This window comes from Hyperolius riggenbachi, chromosome 9 (assembly GCF_040937935.1).
Source record: "Hyperolius riggenbachi isolate aHypRig1 chromosome 9, aHypRig1.pri, whole genome shotgun sequence".
NCBI lineage: Eukaryota > Metazoa > Chordata > Amphibia > Anura > Hyperoliidae > Hyperolius > Hyperolius riggenbachi.
In genome coordinates, this window is record NC_090654.1 from 215,760,788 (window position 1) to 215,775,498 (window position 14,711).

At 43.2% G+C, this 14,711-nt stretch overlaps 1 protein-coding gene and 1 long non-coding RNA gene across 7 annotated transcripts in view; one reads left to right on the forward strand and one right to left on the reverse strand.

Moving 5' to 3' along the window:
- Window positions 1–8,000, forward strand: part of LOC137532944 (uncharacterized) — a 36,629-nt gene extending 28,629 nt beyond the window's left edge. Inside the window, exon 3 of the long non-coding RNA XR_011024081.1 lies at window positions 7,587–8,000. This is a non-coding gene — a long non-coding RNA (uncharacterized lncRNA). The remainder of the gene's footprint in view (window positions 1–7,586) is intronic.
- The window catches only part of SHQ1 (SHQ1, H/ACA ribonucleoprotein assembly factor), a 215,177-nt gene that overhangs the window by 135,037 nt on the left and 65,429 nt on the right, over window positions 1–14,711 (reverse strand). For all 6 annotated transcript variants that reach the window (XM_068253995.1, XM_068253993.1, XM_068253990.1 and 3 more), the window contains exon 7: window positions 7,640–7,740. In XM_068253995.1, coding sequence (XP_068110096.1) covers window positions 7,640–7,740 — 101 coding nt within the window. The remainder of the gene's footprint in view (window positions 1–7,639; window positions 7,741–14,711) is intronic.

Here is a 14,711-nt window from a genome sequence, read left to right on the forward strand (position 1 = left end):
AAGTCCAATTTGAAAAAAAAAACTTTTTTGACTTGTTCCCATGGAAACACAGAATACATGCTGTTCGTATCGGCGGGTTGTTCGTAAGTCGGGCCTTCGTAAGTTGGGGAATACCGGTACATGTGCACACATACATATAGTATAGAAGTAGTTCATTTTTCCCAGAGTAAAATGCACTATAAATTACTTTTCACCAATGTTTCCATCACTTACAGTAGGCGGTAAAATGGGTCTAGTCCATATCCTCATGGGGGAAATCCTCTGTATCGCCTTTATTCTTTTCAAAAGCACTCTATGGAAATTATCAATACAACAATGCAACTATTTTAGCAGTTGCACTGAGCAACCGCTGTTCAGTAAGTGCTTTTGAAAATAAATAAAAATGAGAACCCCTCCCCCATGAGGAGATGGACTGGTCCAAAACTAGTCAGATCCGTCAAATTTTAATGACTATTGTAACCGACAGCAACATAGGATAAAAGTAATTTACAGTGCATCTTACCCTGGGACAAATGTGCATATGTGTAAGTTGTATTTTACAATTTTTTTTGCGATTGTGGTCCTTTCAGAGGCTGAATGCAGAGACTGAAACTTTCAGAGAAGACTGCCATCTAAAGTGGCGACAGTCCGGATTGCAGGGTGTGGCCAGCATATGGACTCCTAACAAGTTCATAAAAAAGTGATTCAACATCAGCTGATCGGGAATATAAAGGTGCCCATTACTGGTACAATTTTGTCATCAGATGAAATCTTTCACCACAATCATCACAATCTAAGATTCCCCATGGAGGTGACTAATCCTATCCCCCCCCCCCTCTCCCCCCGATGGCGCCTAACCCCACCTGGTGGCACCTCCATGTGTCTAAACCTTAAATTTAGACCCCTTCTCCCCCCCCCCCCCCCCCACAGAGCTGCAGCAAAGAAAGAAAATTTGGGTGCCCGGAGGCACCGCCACAAAGCCAGGTTTTGCAGAAAAGAAAGTAATTTTCAGCCCCAGACAGCAGGCGCTGCCATGTGCCCAAATTTACCTTCTTTGCCGCAAATCGTGGCTTTTATAACAGGCGCCTATAGCAGCGCCCTTTTTCCATAAGGGCTCCTGCACCCTTTTTCCCTGTTAGTCCCCGAAGCAACCAGGACCATAGCAATTGGCTAAGAAATTCCTCCGCAACTGCTTGTCACCTGTGTTCTGGTGGGGCAGGGAATGGAGGACTTTAGCCCCTCAAACTTTAATATCTGTACTTATATTAACAAAAGGGAGTAATCAGACCCGATATGCTAATGATAATAATACAGCAGCTAAGTAGTCAGCATGCACAGCTATACATGTTGGAATGTCAGCCAGGAACCTAGACTGGGAGACATGATGTGTGATATGAATGCTTTCTATACAGCAATGCAGAAAAAGTGTCAGCACTATGCAAATGTATTAAACTGGAATAAGTAGCAGATCAGCAGCGGGGGGCTTGCCAGTGGATAATGAGGCTGCTGGATCAGGGGGCACAGATCTGTATTTAGTGTATGTATCCAAGCTGCTGGTAAAGGGAAACTGCATGCACATAAAGTACTGTACTGCCTTCTTTAACCACTTGAGGACCACAGTGTTAAATTCCCCCTAAAGATCAGGCCATTTTTCACAAAGCAGCAAGCATTTAATTATGGGACAGGGCAATATCAAAGCCGTGTGAAGTCTACTTACCCTTGATCACCAGCGTGACCTAGGCATCATTCACCATCATAACCAGGGCCGGATTTCGGCCAAGGCCACCTAGGCCATGGCCTAGGGCACCAAATGAGCAAGGGCACCAAAGCAGCAGGCTAAACTGGTGCAGCATTTGCAAGCTTGCAAATGCTGCAATGCAGGGAGATCAGGTGAACGCCTGACTACAGTACTCTGCTGCCAGTGGCCTGTGCAGCAGCCACCTTGCTCTCTGTGCACGTTTGCATTGTGGCCAGCGGCTATGGACTTGGGCAGCATTGGAGACGGAAAGGAAGAGAAAGCTTCTGCACTGGAGACGAGCTGAGAAATGAGTGACACTGATGGCTGCTGCGGTGTGAAGGCGAGCTGGCTACCTATACTGAAGGGGGGGTGGGAAAAGGAGGGATAAAGGGAGTCATTTGGCTACCTATACTGGAAGGAAAGAGGGGAGGGGTCATCTGGCTACCTATGCTGGGCGGGGGGGAATTATCAGGCTACCTATACTACCTACTACCTACCTACCTACTATACAGGCTACCTATACTAAAGGGAAGGGGGAAGGGTCATCTGGCTACCTATACTAGGGCATCATCAGGCTACCTATACTAGAGGAAAGGGGGGGGGGGAGTGGTCAACTGGCTACCTATACTGGAGGGGAGGGGTCATCTCGCTACCTATACCACCTATACCAAAGGGGGCTGCTGGCGACAGTGGCCTTGGGCGGTAAAGGGTACAAATCCGGCCCTGATCATAACTCACTGGCTTTGTGCAAGCGCAGTAGTACTTTTGGGCCCCCGAAACAGCTAATAAAAAGCTGTTTTCGGAAACATGCACAGTAGGGCCCTGGTGATAATCTTGTGCTGCCCGGAAGCTCAGAGCTCTCTGGGCATACGCACTGTGATTACATTTGAGCACTGTGATTGGTTACATTGAAGCCCGGAGATCTCCACGACCATAGCCCCCTAATGACCCTAAGAGCCACCTCTGTGCCGAATAGACCAAAGGCCCCTATTAAACTTATACACGTTTTTTGCTTTGCGTTACCCTTCCTGCACGCAGGTTAATGCAACAGCAAAGAAAGTGTATGGAGCCCAGTACTCTAACCGCTAGGGCTGTGGAGTCGGGAGTCTGAGCAATTTTGGGTACCTGGAGCCGGAGGTTTCATAAACTGAGGAGTCGGATGATTTTTGTACCAAATCCACAGCCTAGTTAAGTATTAGACTAAAGGTGGCCACTAACGGTCCAATTTGTAGCGAAAAATATTTTGAGCGATCCGAAATTCTGATCGGATTGGTTGGAAATAATCTCAGTTGTTGGGACACAATTGATTATAAACGATTATAAAAATAGTCGTCCGATTGGATTTTTAACAAATCAAAATTTGGATTTTCTTGTTGGTCGTGATAGATAAAAAGCAAAGATTGGTTCGCTGATGGTTTAGTGAAAGTTTTTTATTCTGATCCGAATTATCTGATCACTCGAACTATTTTTTTTTACTAGAAATTGGATTATTAGTGGCTAGTGGAGTAAAGGAATCAGAGTCTGAGACATTTTGGGTACCTGGAGTCGGAGGTTTCATAAACTGAGTCGTTGGATGATTTTTGTGCCGACTCCACTGCCCTGCTATTCGCATCACATTGCATTACCACGCAGGTCATGCTGACGATCAGGGTAACTAGACATCACACTGGCATGGCAATCTGCAGCATGGACAGAGAAGATGGAGGACCTTATAGAGACAGGGGGCACAGGGGGCTAGGGAGCAGCTCCCTGGAGGAAATTAAATCCCCCCCCCCCCCCAAACCATTTAGAACCCCCCCTTAAGGGGAAGTATATTTTATATATTTACTACTCCATAGAGCCAAATTAATCCATGCCATGCACTGATGAGGATCAAACAATCCGAAACAGTCTGTATGCATGTTGGATTATTATACCTCTGTACACATCATTGCATTCCAGTGGTTCTGGAGGTGTGTTTAGCTTCTAAGGGTACAATGGTTAATTTGCATATATTCAGCAGTGGTGCCTGGGAGACATCTTGAGCTCACTCCAACCTGAATTATCGCAAATTCTTTCTGTTTTAGGAAAGCAAACTTTTGTTTTTTTTATATATTTAAGTGTTATGGTGCTCAGTTTACTTTAAAGTCTGTAGGACAGGAAATGCTGTCTGTAGCTTGATTAGGCATTTTAAAAGTGATTTATTTGACAATAGCTAATCATGGAGGGCCTACAGAGAAAATAGCAAGCTTGGCCAGTAAGTATCTGTATAGAACTCTGAAGATATTAGAACCTGAGGTTGGCCATTAAAATAGTAGAATTCTTCTGCACACGACTGGCTGTTAGAAAGGAACAGAGGGAACCCTCCCTGGTCTTTATGGTGCTTCTTCAGTTAGTTAGTTACCCCTATTTTTTGTATGAAGATACGGTATCTCTAACAGTTTCCCTGCAGTTCAGCCTCTATCAGCAATCCGATCAGTGCCTGTTGAATTCTCAAGTTGTGACATCACCGACTTTGTATTAACCGCACTAGACATGAATTATTGCATCATTATTTATTGGTATTTATTTAACTAACATCCCACGAGAAGTACATGGAAAGCATTCAGCAAAGTTTATACATAAATCCAGTCTGTGTATTATACGTCACCTTTGGTTTTCATGACCCTTTGACCCGCGACTTTATTTAGTCAGAGTACTTTTTACGCATTTGAACCATTACAAAATAATAGTACTATGTCTCCCCAGATAAATTATCCAGGCAGCTGAAAAAATACAAAAAAAATTCTTGACAACAAGCAGCTGTTCCAGAATTCAGCCTGGTTTGAAGGAGAAACGTTCGGTTTGGGCACAGCAATCAGACTCCACCATTTACTTTGTAATAGAAACGTGTTTGATGATTGTAGCAGAGGCAGTGCACTGGCAGCATCCAAAACAAAGTGACAGTTGTATGTGATATGCTTTGTTCGCAGTAATTTCTTGAAGCATTCGTACAACTTCCTTTTGTCAGCGCACCGACTTAACGCCCAAGCTCTTACAGAATATAAAAGCTCAAGTTTGGAAGTTTAAGCAAAAGTCGATAATGAAGTCTGGCCAAGCTGAAAAACGCATTCATCTGTTTCTGGTCTACTCTGTTACTGGTCAGTACATTTGTTGCTGTGATCGGTTCTTGAATCGTGTCCCAATCTCACTTGTAGGCAGCTTAATGCACCCGTAAAGTGACATTGGCCTCGATTCATCAAACAGTTTGCGTTAAAAATATGCTGTTCGTTAATTTACTGCATGCGATAATTACCGAATGTTTAGTATTATTCAGCATTTTTTTTTTTAGTTGTCGGCAGTTTTTCGTTAAAAGATCGCTAGTGTTCGGTAATGATGCGGTAAGCCTGACACGCCCCCTTTTTGCTTCTTGAATACTAGTTTTGGAAAATGTACCGCACAATTACCGCCAGAACACCGTACGCACGATATTGACATGCGATGTCATTCATGAATACTAACTTCCGCTACATGTGCTAAATTACCAAATGCTCAATAAGGCGTTCGGTAAGCGTTCGGTAACACTTCATGAATCGAGGCCTTTATGTCATAAACATGGGTACATATAATACTAAGCAGGGGTGTAGATAGAAATCATGGGGGTCCCATAGCAAAATATTGATTAGCCCCCAGGTAGCCAGAGGTAACTCCAGTAGAGCATGTACTATCGTAGCGCTGTATCACTTGTGCGCCGGGATAATCCACCATGAGTAAAATATTGGCTTTCCTGACAACTATCATAACCCGCCCCACTCCCCCTCCCCCAAGGTAACTAACTTCAACCTCCCCCTGGAGGCAACACACACTAACCCCCCCCCCCCCCCCCACACACACACACACACACACACACATAACGCCTAACCTTAACACCCCCAACCCCCCTGAGGTAACTAACCTTAACACACACACACACACCTAATGCGTAATCTTAACACCCCCCCAACCCCTCTGAGGTAACTAACCTCAAAACACACACACACACACACCTAATCTCTAATCTTAATTTTCTAATCTAATTTGTAGCAGGGCGACATTTCCGGCAGCTTTAGCCGATTATTTATGATCACCTCCAACCATTAAATTCTATGCAGTAGCCGATTGGCTACTTCTCACATTGGGTGCTCAAATGACCGTCTGGGCAACTGACTGCTGAGATTTAACACATGCGTTTATAAGACACCTGCCAATCACAGTGCTGAATCAACCTGATCTGCCCTTAGCATGGGTATCCAGAGGAGCCCCCAGTATAGGTAGCCAGATTAGCCCACAGTATAGGTAGCCAGATTACCTTCCAGCATAGGTAGCGCACCCTCCTAAATAAAGGCTAGCCAGATTAGCCTCCCCATATATAGGTAGCCAGATTAGCCCCCCACCTCCCAAGTATAGGTCGGCCTTGAAGTATGGATAGCTAGACTAGACTACCCTCCCCAAGAATAGTTAGATAGGTAGCCAGATTACAACACCACCCCCAAGTATAAGTAGCCAGATTAGCCCCACCCCCAGTATAGGGTATAGGCAGCCAGATTAGCCCCCCAAGTATAGGTAGCCAGATTAGCCCCCAAGTATAGGGTATAGGCAGCCAGATTAGCCCCCCAAGTATAGGTAGCCAGATTAGCCCCCAAGTATAGGGTATAGGCAGCCAGATTACCCCCCCAAGTATAGGTAGCCAGATTAGCCCCTCAAGGGAGTGACAAAGTGACTGCCGGATTGTGTGGTTACTGACCCATATATGGTTAGCTTTACATCCAGGAAAAAAAAACCACAAACTACTAGCAAGATCCATCTCCACCACTCCCCCCACCCACTCTAAAGTTCTTCTTGACACATATGTGTCTGTTAGAAGTAATCCATAATTGTAAACACAGCTTTCCAAACACGAACTTTGGATGTGTAGTACTAATAGTTAATAAAACAGTAGTATAAAGGAACAAAGTCTATTACTTTTATTTTCAGTTTAATATCTGAATTTTTAAGACAGAATTATGAACAGCAGCCATGACAGTCTGCTTCATTCAACTGCAAAGCAAACAGAAGTCAAGGCCCTTTGAACTTTTCAACACCAAAACCTTATCAGCACTGTTTCCTCAGCCAAATAAGTGTTTTGCCTCATTTCCCTAGATAACTCTAGTTTATTAACACTTGCGGTACAGGAAAGGGACTTCAGACAATTTCTTAGTAGGACTAGGTTTGTCTTATCAGGTCACGTCAGGTACCCTTTGACTATAAAGTTTGTATATAGATTTGTTGATATAAGCTTTAACCCCCTCCCCAATATAAAGAGGAACTGTAGTGAAATTAACATAATTAATACAATTGTTTACTGTTTACAATATTCAGTTATACATTATTTAGTCATCGTTTGCTCATTGTCAAATTTTCACCCTTTCTGATTTTACATTCTGAAACGTATCATGGTGGTGACAGCTTTAGTTCTGCCAGGTGATCTGTACAGAATGTTCATTACTGAGAGTTCTATGCATAGAAGGAGATATTGCGTGCTTGGCAGTTGGAAAATGCAATGAAGTGCCCAGACAGCAAACTGTCAGGACCTAGGTGCTGACATCACACTGTGGGAGGGGTTTCACCATAATCTCAGCCATACAGACCCCCTCATGATCTATTCGAGAAAATGTAAAGATTTCTCAAGGGAAAGGCGGTATCAGCTACTAATTGGGATGAAGTTCAATCCTGAGTTATACTCATAGTTTTGAGGACCCCCCCCCCCCCCCCCTGGTGTACTAATGTTGACAAAAGGACCTTGTGTATATGACTGTTTGACAGCTCCCTGACTGAACAGGATGCCAAAACGAAGAACATCAAATGTATTCTCTCTTTGCATTCTCCCTATCAGATTGCATCACTGTGATCGAATGCTGAGAGGACACAAGAACTGTCTTGTCTTACCTCGTTTCTCTTCACTTTCTGATGGACCACCCCCTAGATCCACCCACCACGCTTTAGACTTCAGCAGCTGTTGAATGGCATCATCTTCAAAGAGGTCAGCTCTGGAAAAAGACACACAGTCCACTTTATATATTTGGGAAAAGGATGACTTGTTCGAGGAGCAGCAAGGGCTCCCTAGGCACTCAATTATTGTGAAGATTACTGCAGGTACCTGCAGACACCACAAGGTGTCGCTCTGTGGCAGTACTGTTAGTGTGGTCACACGGTACAGACTTTAACATTTTAGGAAAAACAATGCTGGAGACATTTCCCACCCAGATGTCCTCCAAAACACCTTAAAGAGAAACTCCAACCAAGAATTGAACTTTTTCCCAATCAGTAGCTGATACCCCATTTTACATGAGAAAGACAATGATTTTCACAAACAGACCATCAGGGGGCGCTGTGTGACTGATTTTGTGCTGAAACCCCTCCCACAAGAGGCTCTGAATACCGCGGTACTGCTGGCAAACTGCCACAATGTAACAATGTTCAGAGACAGGAAATAGCTGTTATTAGCTGTCTAACAGACAGAGCAGCTAGAAACAGCTAAATAACCTGCCCACAGTAACAATGTCACCATGTAATACATGTCAGAATGTGAATCTGGGAGAGGAAAGATTTTACAATGAGCAAACACTGACTAAATCATTTATACATAATTATGGTAAAAAATGAAGCACTTTTTTTACTACATTATTTTCACTGGAGTTCCTCTTTAAGGAAGGTCACCCTCTTACAGCTACAAGCTCCAGTTACTACTTTACACTTAAAGCGGAAGTGTAGCGAAAAGGGGAAAAAATAAATCAATACATTACAAAGTGAAAAATTAAACAATAGAAAAGATATCAGTAAATCATTGACATTCGCCATGTAATTTGTTCATGTTGTTTGATACACAATGAGCCTGCACATCATCATCTTCACCACTGGCAGACAAGAAAAAAAACTAGACAGTACCAAGTACCATTATTTATAGCCAACCAACTTAAAGAAAACCTGAACTGAAAATTAAAAGTCAAAATAAGCATACACAAGTCATACTTACCTTCCATGTAGTCTACTCCTCAGTGTCTGTCTCCTGTCCCGCGTCCTGTTTGTTCACTGTGATCAAGGGAATTTTCCGTCCTCCATTTTGAAAATGGCCATTACCCATAACAGCTTTCTGGTCAGCACACAGTTAAACTGTAACATCGCCCACTTGAGCCATAGGGCAACATGGACATTACCTGGTACATCAGTTTTCCTCTCAGCTATAACTGACAGCAACTGATATATTTCAGATCTGACAAAATATTGTCAGAACTGGAAGGGATTATTGTCAGAAGAAAATGGTGAGCTTCTGAGAGGAACTGATGGCAAGGTAACCATGGAATGTTCATTTGAAGTTACCTCATGTGTTTATTTTAAAGAGAATCAGAGACGAAGCACCCTCATGTATTTTATTACATTTATCAGTGGGAACATGACAGTAAACACCTATCATGCCTTTAGTTTTATTCTTCTCAGTCTAATCTATCTGTTATCAACTGTGATAAGAATCCACCGACTGATTCAGTCTAGGTTTGACCTGGAATCATTATAGCTGAGTCACTCTTCTGTGGAGACTTTTCAAGCCCAAGCCTGGCCCCTCCTGGCTCAGATTTCCTACTCAGAGCGGTTGACATGGGAGGGGCTGCTGCTGCCAAGAAGGAAGCTCTGAAACAGACAAGTGTATCTGTGTGCAGTGTGCAGCCAGTCATTATCTACTGTATGCAGTTTCATTTTTATGAGAGACATTTCCTACAGGCAGCCACACAGCATACCAGAATAATAAAGTTGAAAGCAGACAGATGAAAGGCTGCAGCAGCCCTGCTTGTCTATAGTCTCATAGAGGCTAGACAGCACATCCAGAACAGCTAATAACCTAACAGAAGGGATATGAGGCGGCGGCCATATTGGATATTTCCTGCAGCAATAATGGATAAAAAAAACACTCAAAAAGGCACACCAGAGTGGCGAAATTATCAGGTAGATCATTTATTCTTTACAAACTATCAACTGATATGTTTATTTTGCGTGAATCGTTCATCTCTGGTTCCCTTTAAATATTTTTACTCAGTACAGGTTATCTTTAAACATTGCTAAAAGTTTTTTGTTGTTTAGATATGCACAGAGGGAGATACTGGTTGCTTGTCAGTTGGAAACAGCTGTTATTACCCACAATGCAACCAGGTTCACAGACAGGAAACTGTCAGGACATCACACTGTGGGAGGGGTTTCGCTACAATATCAGCCATAGCCCTCATTTGGGACAAGGTTTAGATTTCTCAAGGGAAAAGGGGCATCTGCTACAGATTGGAATGAAGTTTAATCCTTGGTTACAGTTCCTCTTTAATGTGGATAACCTCCCAAAGAACGGGGACACCACCATTACAAGTATTCATCAACACATGAACAAATATGGTACCTTCTGATTTAGTAAACCAATACTGTACTTGGCACAGATTTATCAGCTCCTTTAAGAAAAAAAGGTATTTGCAAAAAACACTCACTATTATGGATAATGTTATCAAATACCCAAAGACAATAAAAATTATGTAGGAGTACTCTATGTCAGAAGAATTGTTTTTCAAACGTTCTGCTTTTAAAGCATATTTGTAGCATTTTTTTATTTTAAAAAAAAGGTCAAATACGTACCTATGGAGAGTGCAGGCTCTGGATCTCATAGATTTGGCGAATAAGACAAAGGGGCGGGCACCAACCGCTGCTGAAACAATCTGTTTATTGCATCAGATTTCCAAAACACAAGAGTCGTGCGGGCAAATACAACATTCACTTTTGGTGTGCAACTGCAAGGAGTAGATGGGGATGTGAGAGAGGAGGATGGTGTGCATGGGCACTAGTAAGCCCCAACAATTGGGTTAGGTCCCACTCTGCCATGCACGGTGGTTGCTGTTATTCACCAAAAGTGGAGGTTGTATTTGCCTGCACAACACTTTGGTTTTGGAAATGTGACACAATAAACAAGACCAATACTCTTGGTCTTCTTTCTTCTTCCAATTGCATTGGAGCCCCCCCACCCCTCCCCCCTGGGAAACAGGCGATGCAACAAGCTGCATAACCTGGCGAGACCTTTTCACTTTTTCACTGTAATATAACCCAAACAGATTTTATCTCTTTTCCACACTTTCCAAAAACATTCTTTATTGTATTTCTCGGAGTCAGGGTTTAATCTTGCCAGCAACCACAGCAAATGGAATAGGTGGAGTTGGTCTTTAATCATGCAGGAAGCAGAATTGATGTGATGCCCCAGGGTACCTTTATATCTGATAAAAGGAGAATAATGAAAAGGAAACACGAGCCAACGGAGGAGACAGGACCGCCGGCTCCAGCTGCAGAATGAGTGAATGATGTCACCAGCAACCGCAGAGAATTTATCCACTGTCCATCACACAGATAGGAGGGACCGCAGAGCAGGCTGGGGAAGCTGGGCCGGTGCTCAGCAGGTGATAGATGGACAGAGCGTTCTACAAGACGCTGGGTGTGTACAGAGCATACTGTAACACTGCATGATCAGGTGACAGCAGACAAGCACAGCTCCGTAGCCATAGTGACACAGAGGATGGAGGGAGGACAGTACAAGGGCTGTCAAGAAGGGAAAAATACACAGAAACACAGGAGACAAAGTTAAGGGGAGAAAACAATAATAAAAAAAAGCACACTAAATAATAATAACAGAAGGCACATTATTGAACAGGCTGAGGTGAAAGAAGAAGCACAGTGCAGATGTCATGGTAACCAAAAAAGAGGTGAGGAAAAAGTGCAAATATTAATAACAGTATAAAAAATAATAAATTAAAAGAATCTGAGAAAGGTATTTAAAGATCAAATAAGAGAGAGAGAGAATGCAGAAAGAGGCTGGAGAGAGTCTTGTCACTCAAAACGATCAGTGATATCTACAGTATTTGTAATCTCATCTGTTCAAGAGTCTTGTCCTCTACTGCAGCATTTTCTGCAATTGCCTGCATTGGACTTTTCAGGTGATTGCCACTTTATTTCCTTCCCCCTCCACAGAGCAGCACATGTTGCTCTGCAGATCACTTGTTGTATGTTACGCATGAGTATGTTAAGCATTTCAGGTGAAAAGTCTTATTTCTGTATGGAGACTATGGAGCCCCATACACTATTCAATATTGCATAATGGGGCATAGCTAGAAATCTTGGGGGCCCCGTAGCAAAATTTTGATCCCCCCCCCCCCCCCCCACAAAAAAATGAGGTACTTTTGTGCTCCAGGTAGCCCCCCACTATAGGGAGCCAGAGATACCCCCTCCAATCCCCAGTATTAGTATGTACAGTATAGGTAGCTAGAAGTACACCCAGTATGGGTAGCCAGAGGGCTCCAAGTATCAGTAGTCATACTAGCCCTCCCCTAGAATTTAGGTAACCATACTAGCCCCCCCCCTCCCTTAAGTACAGGTAGCCAGCCAGATTAGCACCCCCAAATTATAGGTAGCTAGATTAGCCACGTAACCCTTCCCCGGACACAGAGTATTGGCCGCACTGGAGGAAGTAACATGCCTCTTCTGGCTCCACACATCTACTTTTTCCTGCCAGCATCGGAGTATCTACTGTATGCAGTCATTAATATAAGGACACTACGAGGAACAAAGGTTATCAGTAGAGCCCACAGGGACATGTCACTGCACTCCATCGCTCTGCTGCTAACACTCTGCAATTCAGGAGGCCAGCAGTAGACCCCTTAACGCCAGCTAAGACCACTACCCACACCCACATCTTTGCTACAGGACCCATAGCAGCTGCTATGTTGATCCCTATGCGACTGAATTGTAACAAAAATACATTTTTAAAAATTACCCTTTTGGTCAGTTGTTGATTGTTTAATGATCAAATACTGATCAGGAAAGAACCTTTATTCAGAGACGTTTGTATAGGCCATAACTGTCACCAGAGGGATTAAAGTGTACCTGAGGCAATATGTGACAGGAGATAAACATGTATCTACAGTGCAAAACATTAATAACCAGGCTGGTTTTTCTTTTTTTATTTTGCTGCCTAAAAGAGTTACATTTTCAGGCATGGAAGTGAACGCTTCTGTCTTGTCGGTACCTTGTCAGGAATATAGTAAACGTCACTGATAAGCAAATAACAGCCATAAAAGTTTTCCTTGAGAGATGGAAAAAGGTCATGTATTTTAACTCTGGGACTCTTAATAGACTGCCATTAAAGAGAACCAGAGACAAAGCACCCTCATGTATTTTATTACATTTATCAGTGGAAACATGACAGTAAACACCTACCCTGCTTTTAGTTTTATTCTTCTCAGTCTAATCTATCTGTTATCAACTGTGATAAGAATCCACCGACTATTCAGTCGAGGTTTGACCTGGAATCATTATAGCTGAGTGAAGTCTTTTCAAGCCCAAGCCTGCCACCTCCTGGATCAGATTTCATACTCAGAGCTGTTGACATGGGAGGGGCTGCTGCTGCTGAGAAAGAAGCTCTGAAACAGTGCATCTGTGTGCAGTGTGCAGCCTGTCATTATCTACTGTATGCAGTTTCATTTCTATGAGAGACACTTCCTACAGGCAGCCACACAGCATACCAGAATAATAATTGAAAGCAGACAGATGAAAGGCTGCAGCAGCCCTGCTTGTCTATATTCTCATAGAGGATAAACAGCACATCCAGAACAACTTACAACCCGGAAGCAGAACAGGTATGAGCCGGCGGCCATATTGGATATTTCCTGGAGCAATAATGGATAAAAAAAACACTCAAAAGGGCACACCAGAGTGGCAAAATTATCAGGTAGAGCATTTATTCTTTACAAGCTATCAACTGATATGTTTATTTTGTGTGAATCGTTCATCTCTGGTTCCCTTTAAGCTGAGACAATAAAACATTCAATCTACTTTGTAAATGTTTAAAGTCATTTTTTGGAGTAGAAGGACGGATCCAATTGTTTATCTCATCAGTTCATTTTCACCTCGTGTTAACTTTAAAGTAAACCTGAGAGTGGGCCAAAGAAAAAAAAAAAATTATACTGTACCCCCCTCTGGCCTGATCACTCCCTTGTCACCCTCAGTCACCACCTGGATCCTCTGCAAATTACTCCAGAAAGTCCTTTGGTCCGGGGCATACTGCGATTGCACGGCCCAACCGCGCGTACGCCTCTGTCGTGCTCCCAGGCGCAGAACGCTCCCGGCCATGGAAGCATGACGGGAGCGCGCATGGCCTTACTGCACTGACTGGCCAACTTACTGGGGCCAGTTATGGACAAACCGGATGGCGACTGAGGACAACGAGGAAGTAATCAAGCAGGGGGGAGGGGCTAGAGGAAGCCCCATATATGTATACATGTTTTATTTTGCCCTATCTCAGGTGCACATTAAAGTGAACCAGTGACGAAGCACCCTCATGTATTTTACCATATATACCAGTGGGAGAAAACACCTACCCTGATCTCTGCTTCATTCTTTACTGTTCCGCTCGCTTGTCATCAGCCCTGATAAAATCTCTGACAGCATTCAGTCTGGCTTTTCTATAATGACTCAGCTATAATGATTCCTGAGCAGAGCCAGAAGAGGGCAGGCTTGGGCTTGAAAAGACATCAGAGAAGACAGACTCAGCTATAATGATTCCTGAGCGAAGCCAGACTGAATGCTCAGTCTGGGATTTTATCAGGGCTGTTAATAAGCAGGCTGAGCAATGAAGAATGAAACAGAGAGCAGGGTAGGTGTTTTCTCTAATGTCCCAACTGATATACAGTATATGGTAAAATACATGAGGATGCTTCGTTTCTGGTTCACTTTAAGTCCCAATTCCTTTAGACAACAACAGCATTTATAGGATAGAGAAGATCAGTGAGATGCAAAATTCTAATCCATGAATCATCTTTATGCATCAATACATTTGCCATTTGTGAATGCTACAAGCCCTGGTTTTTCCTTGTTGCCTGGAAATGTAATGCCCGGCCCCTGAGAAATTTTTAACATCTGCATAAAAGAAAAAAGAAACCGAGAAACAGAA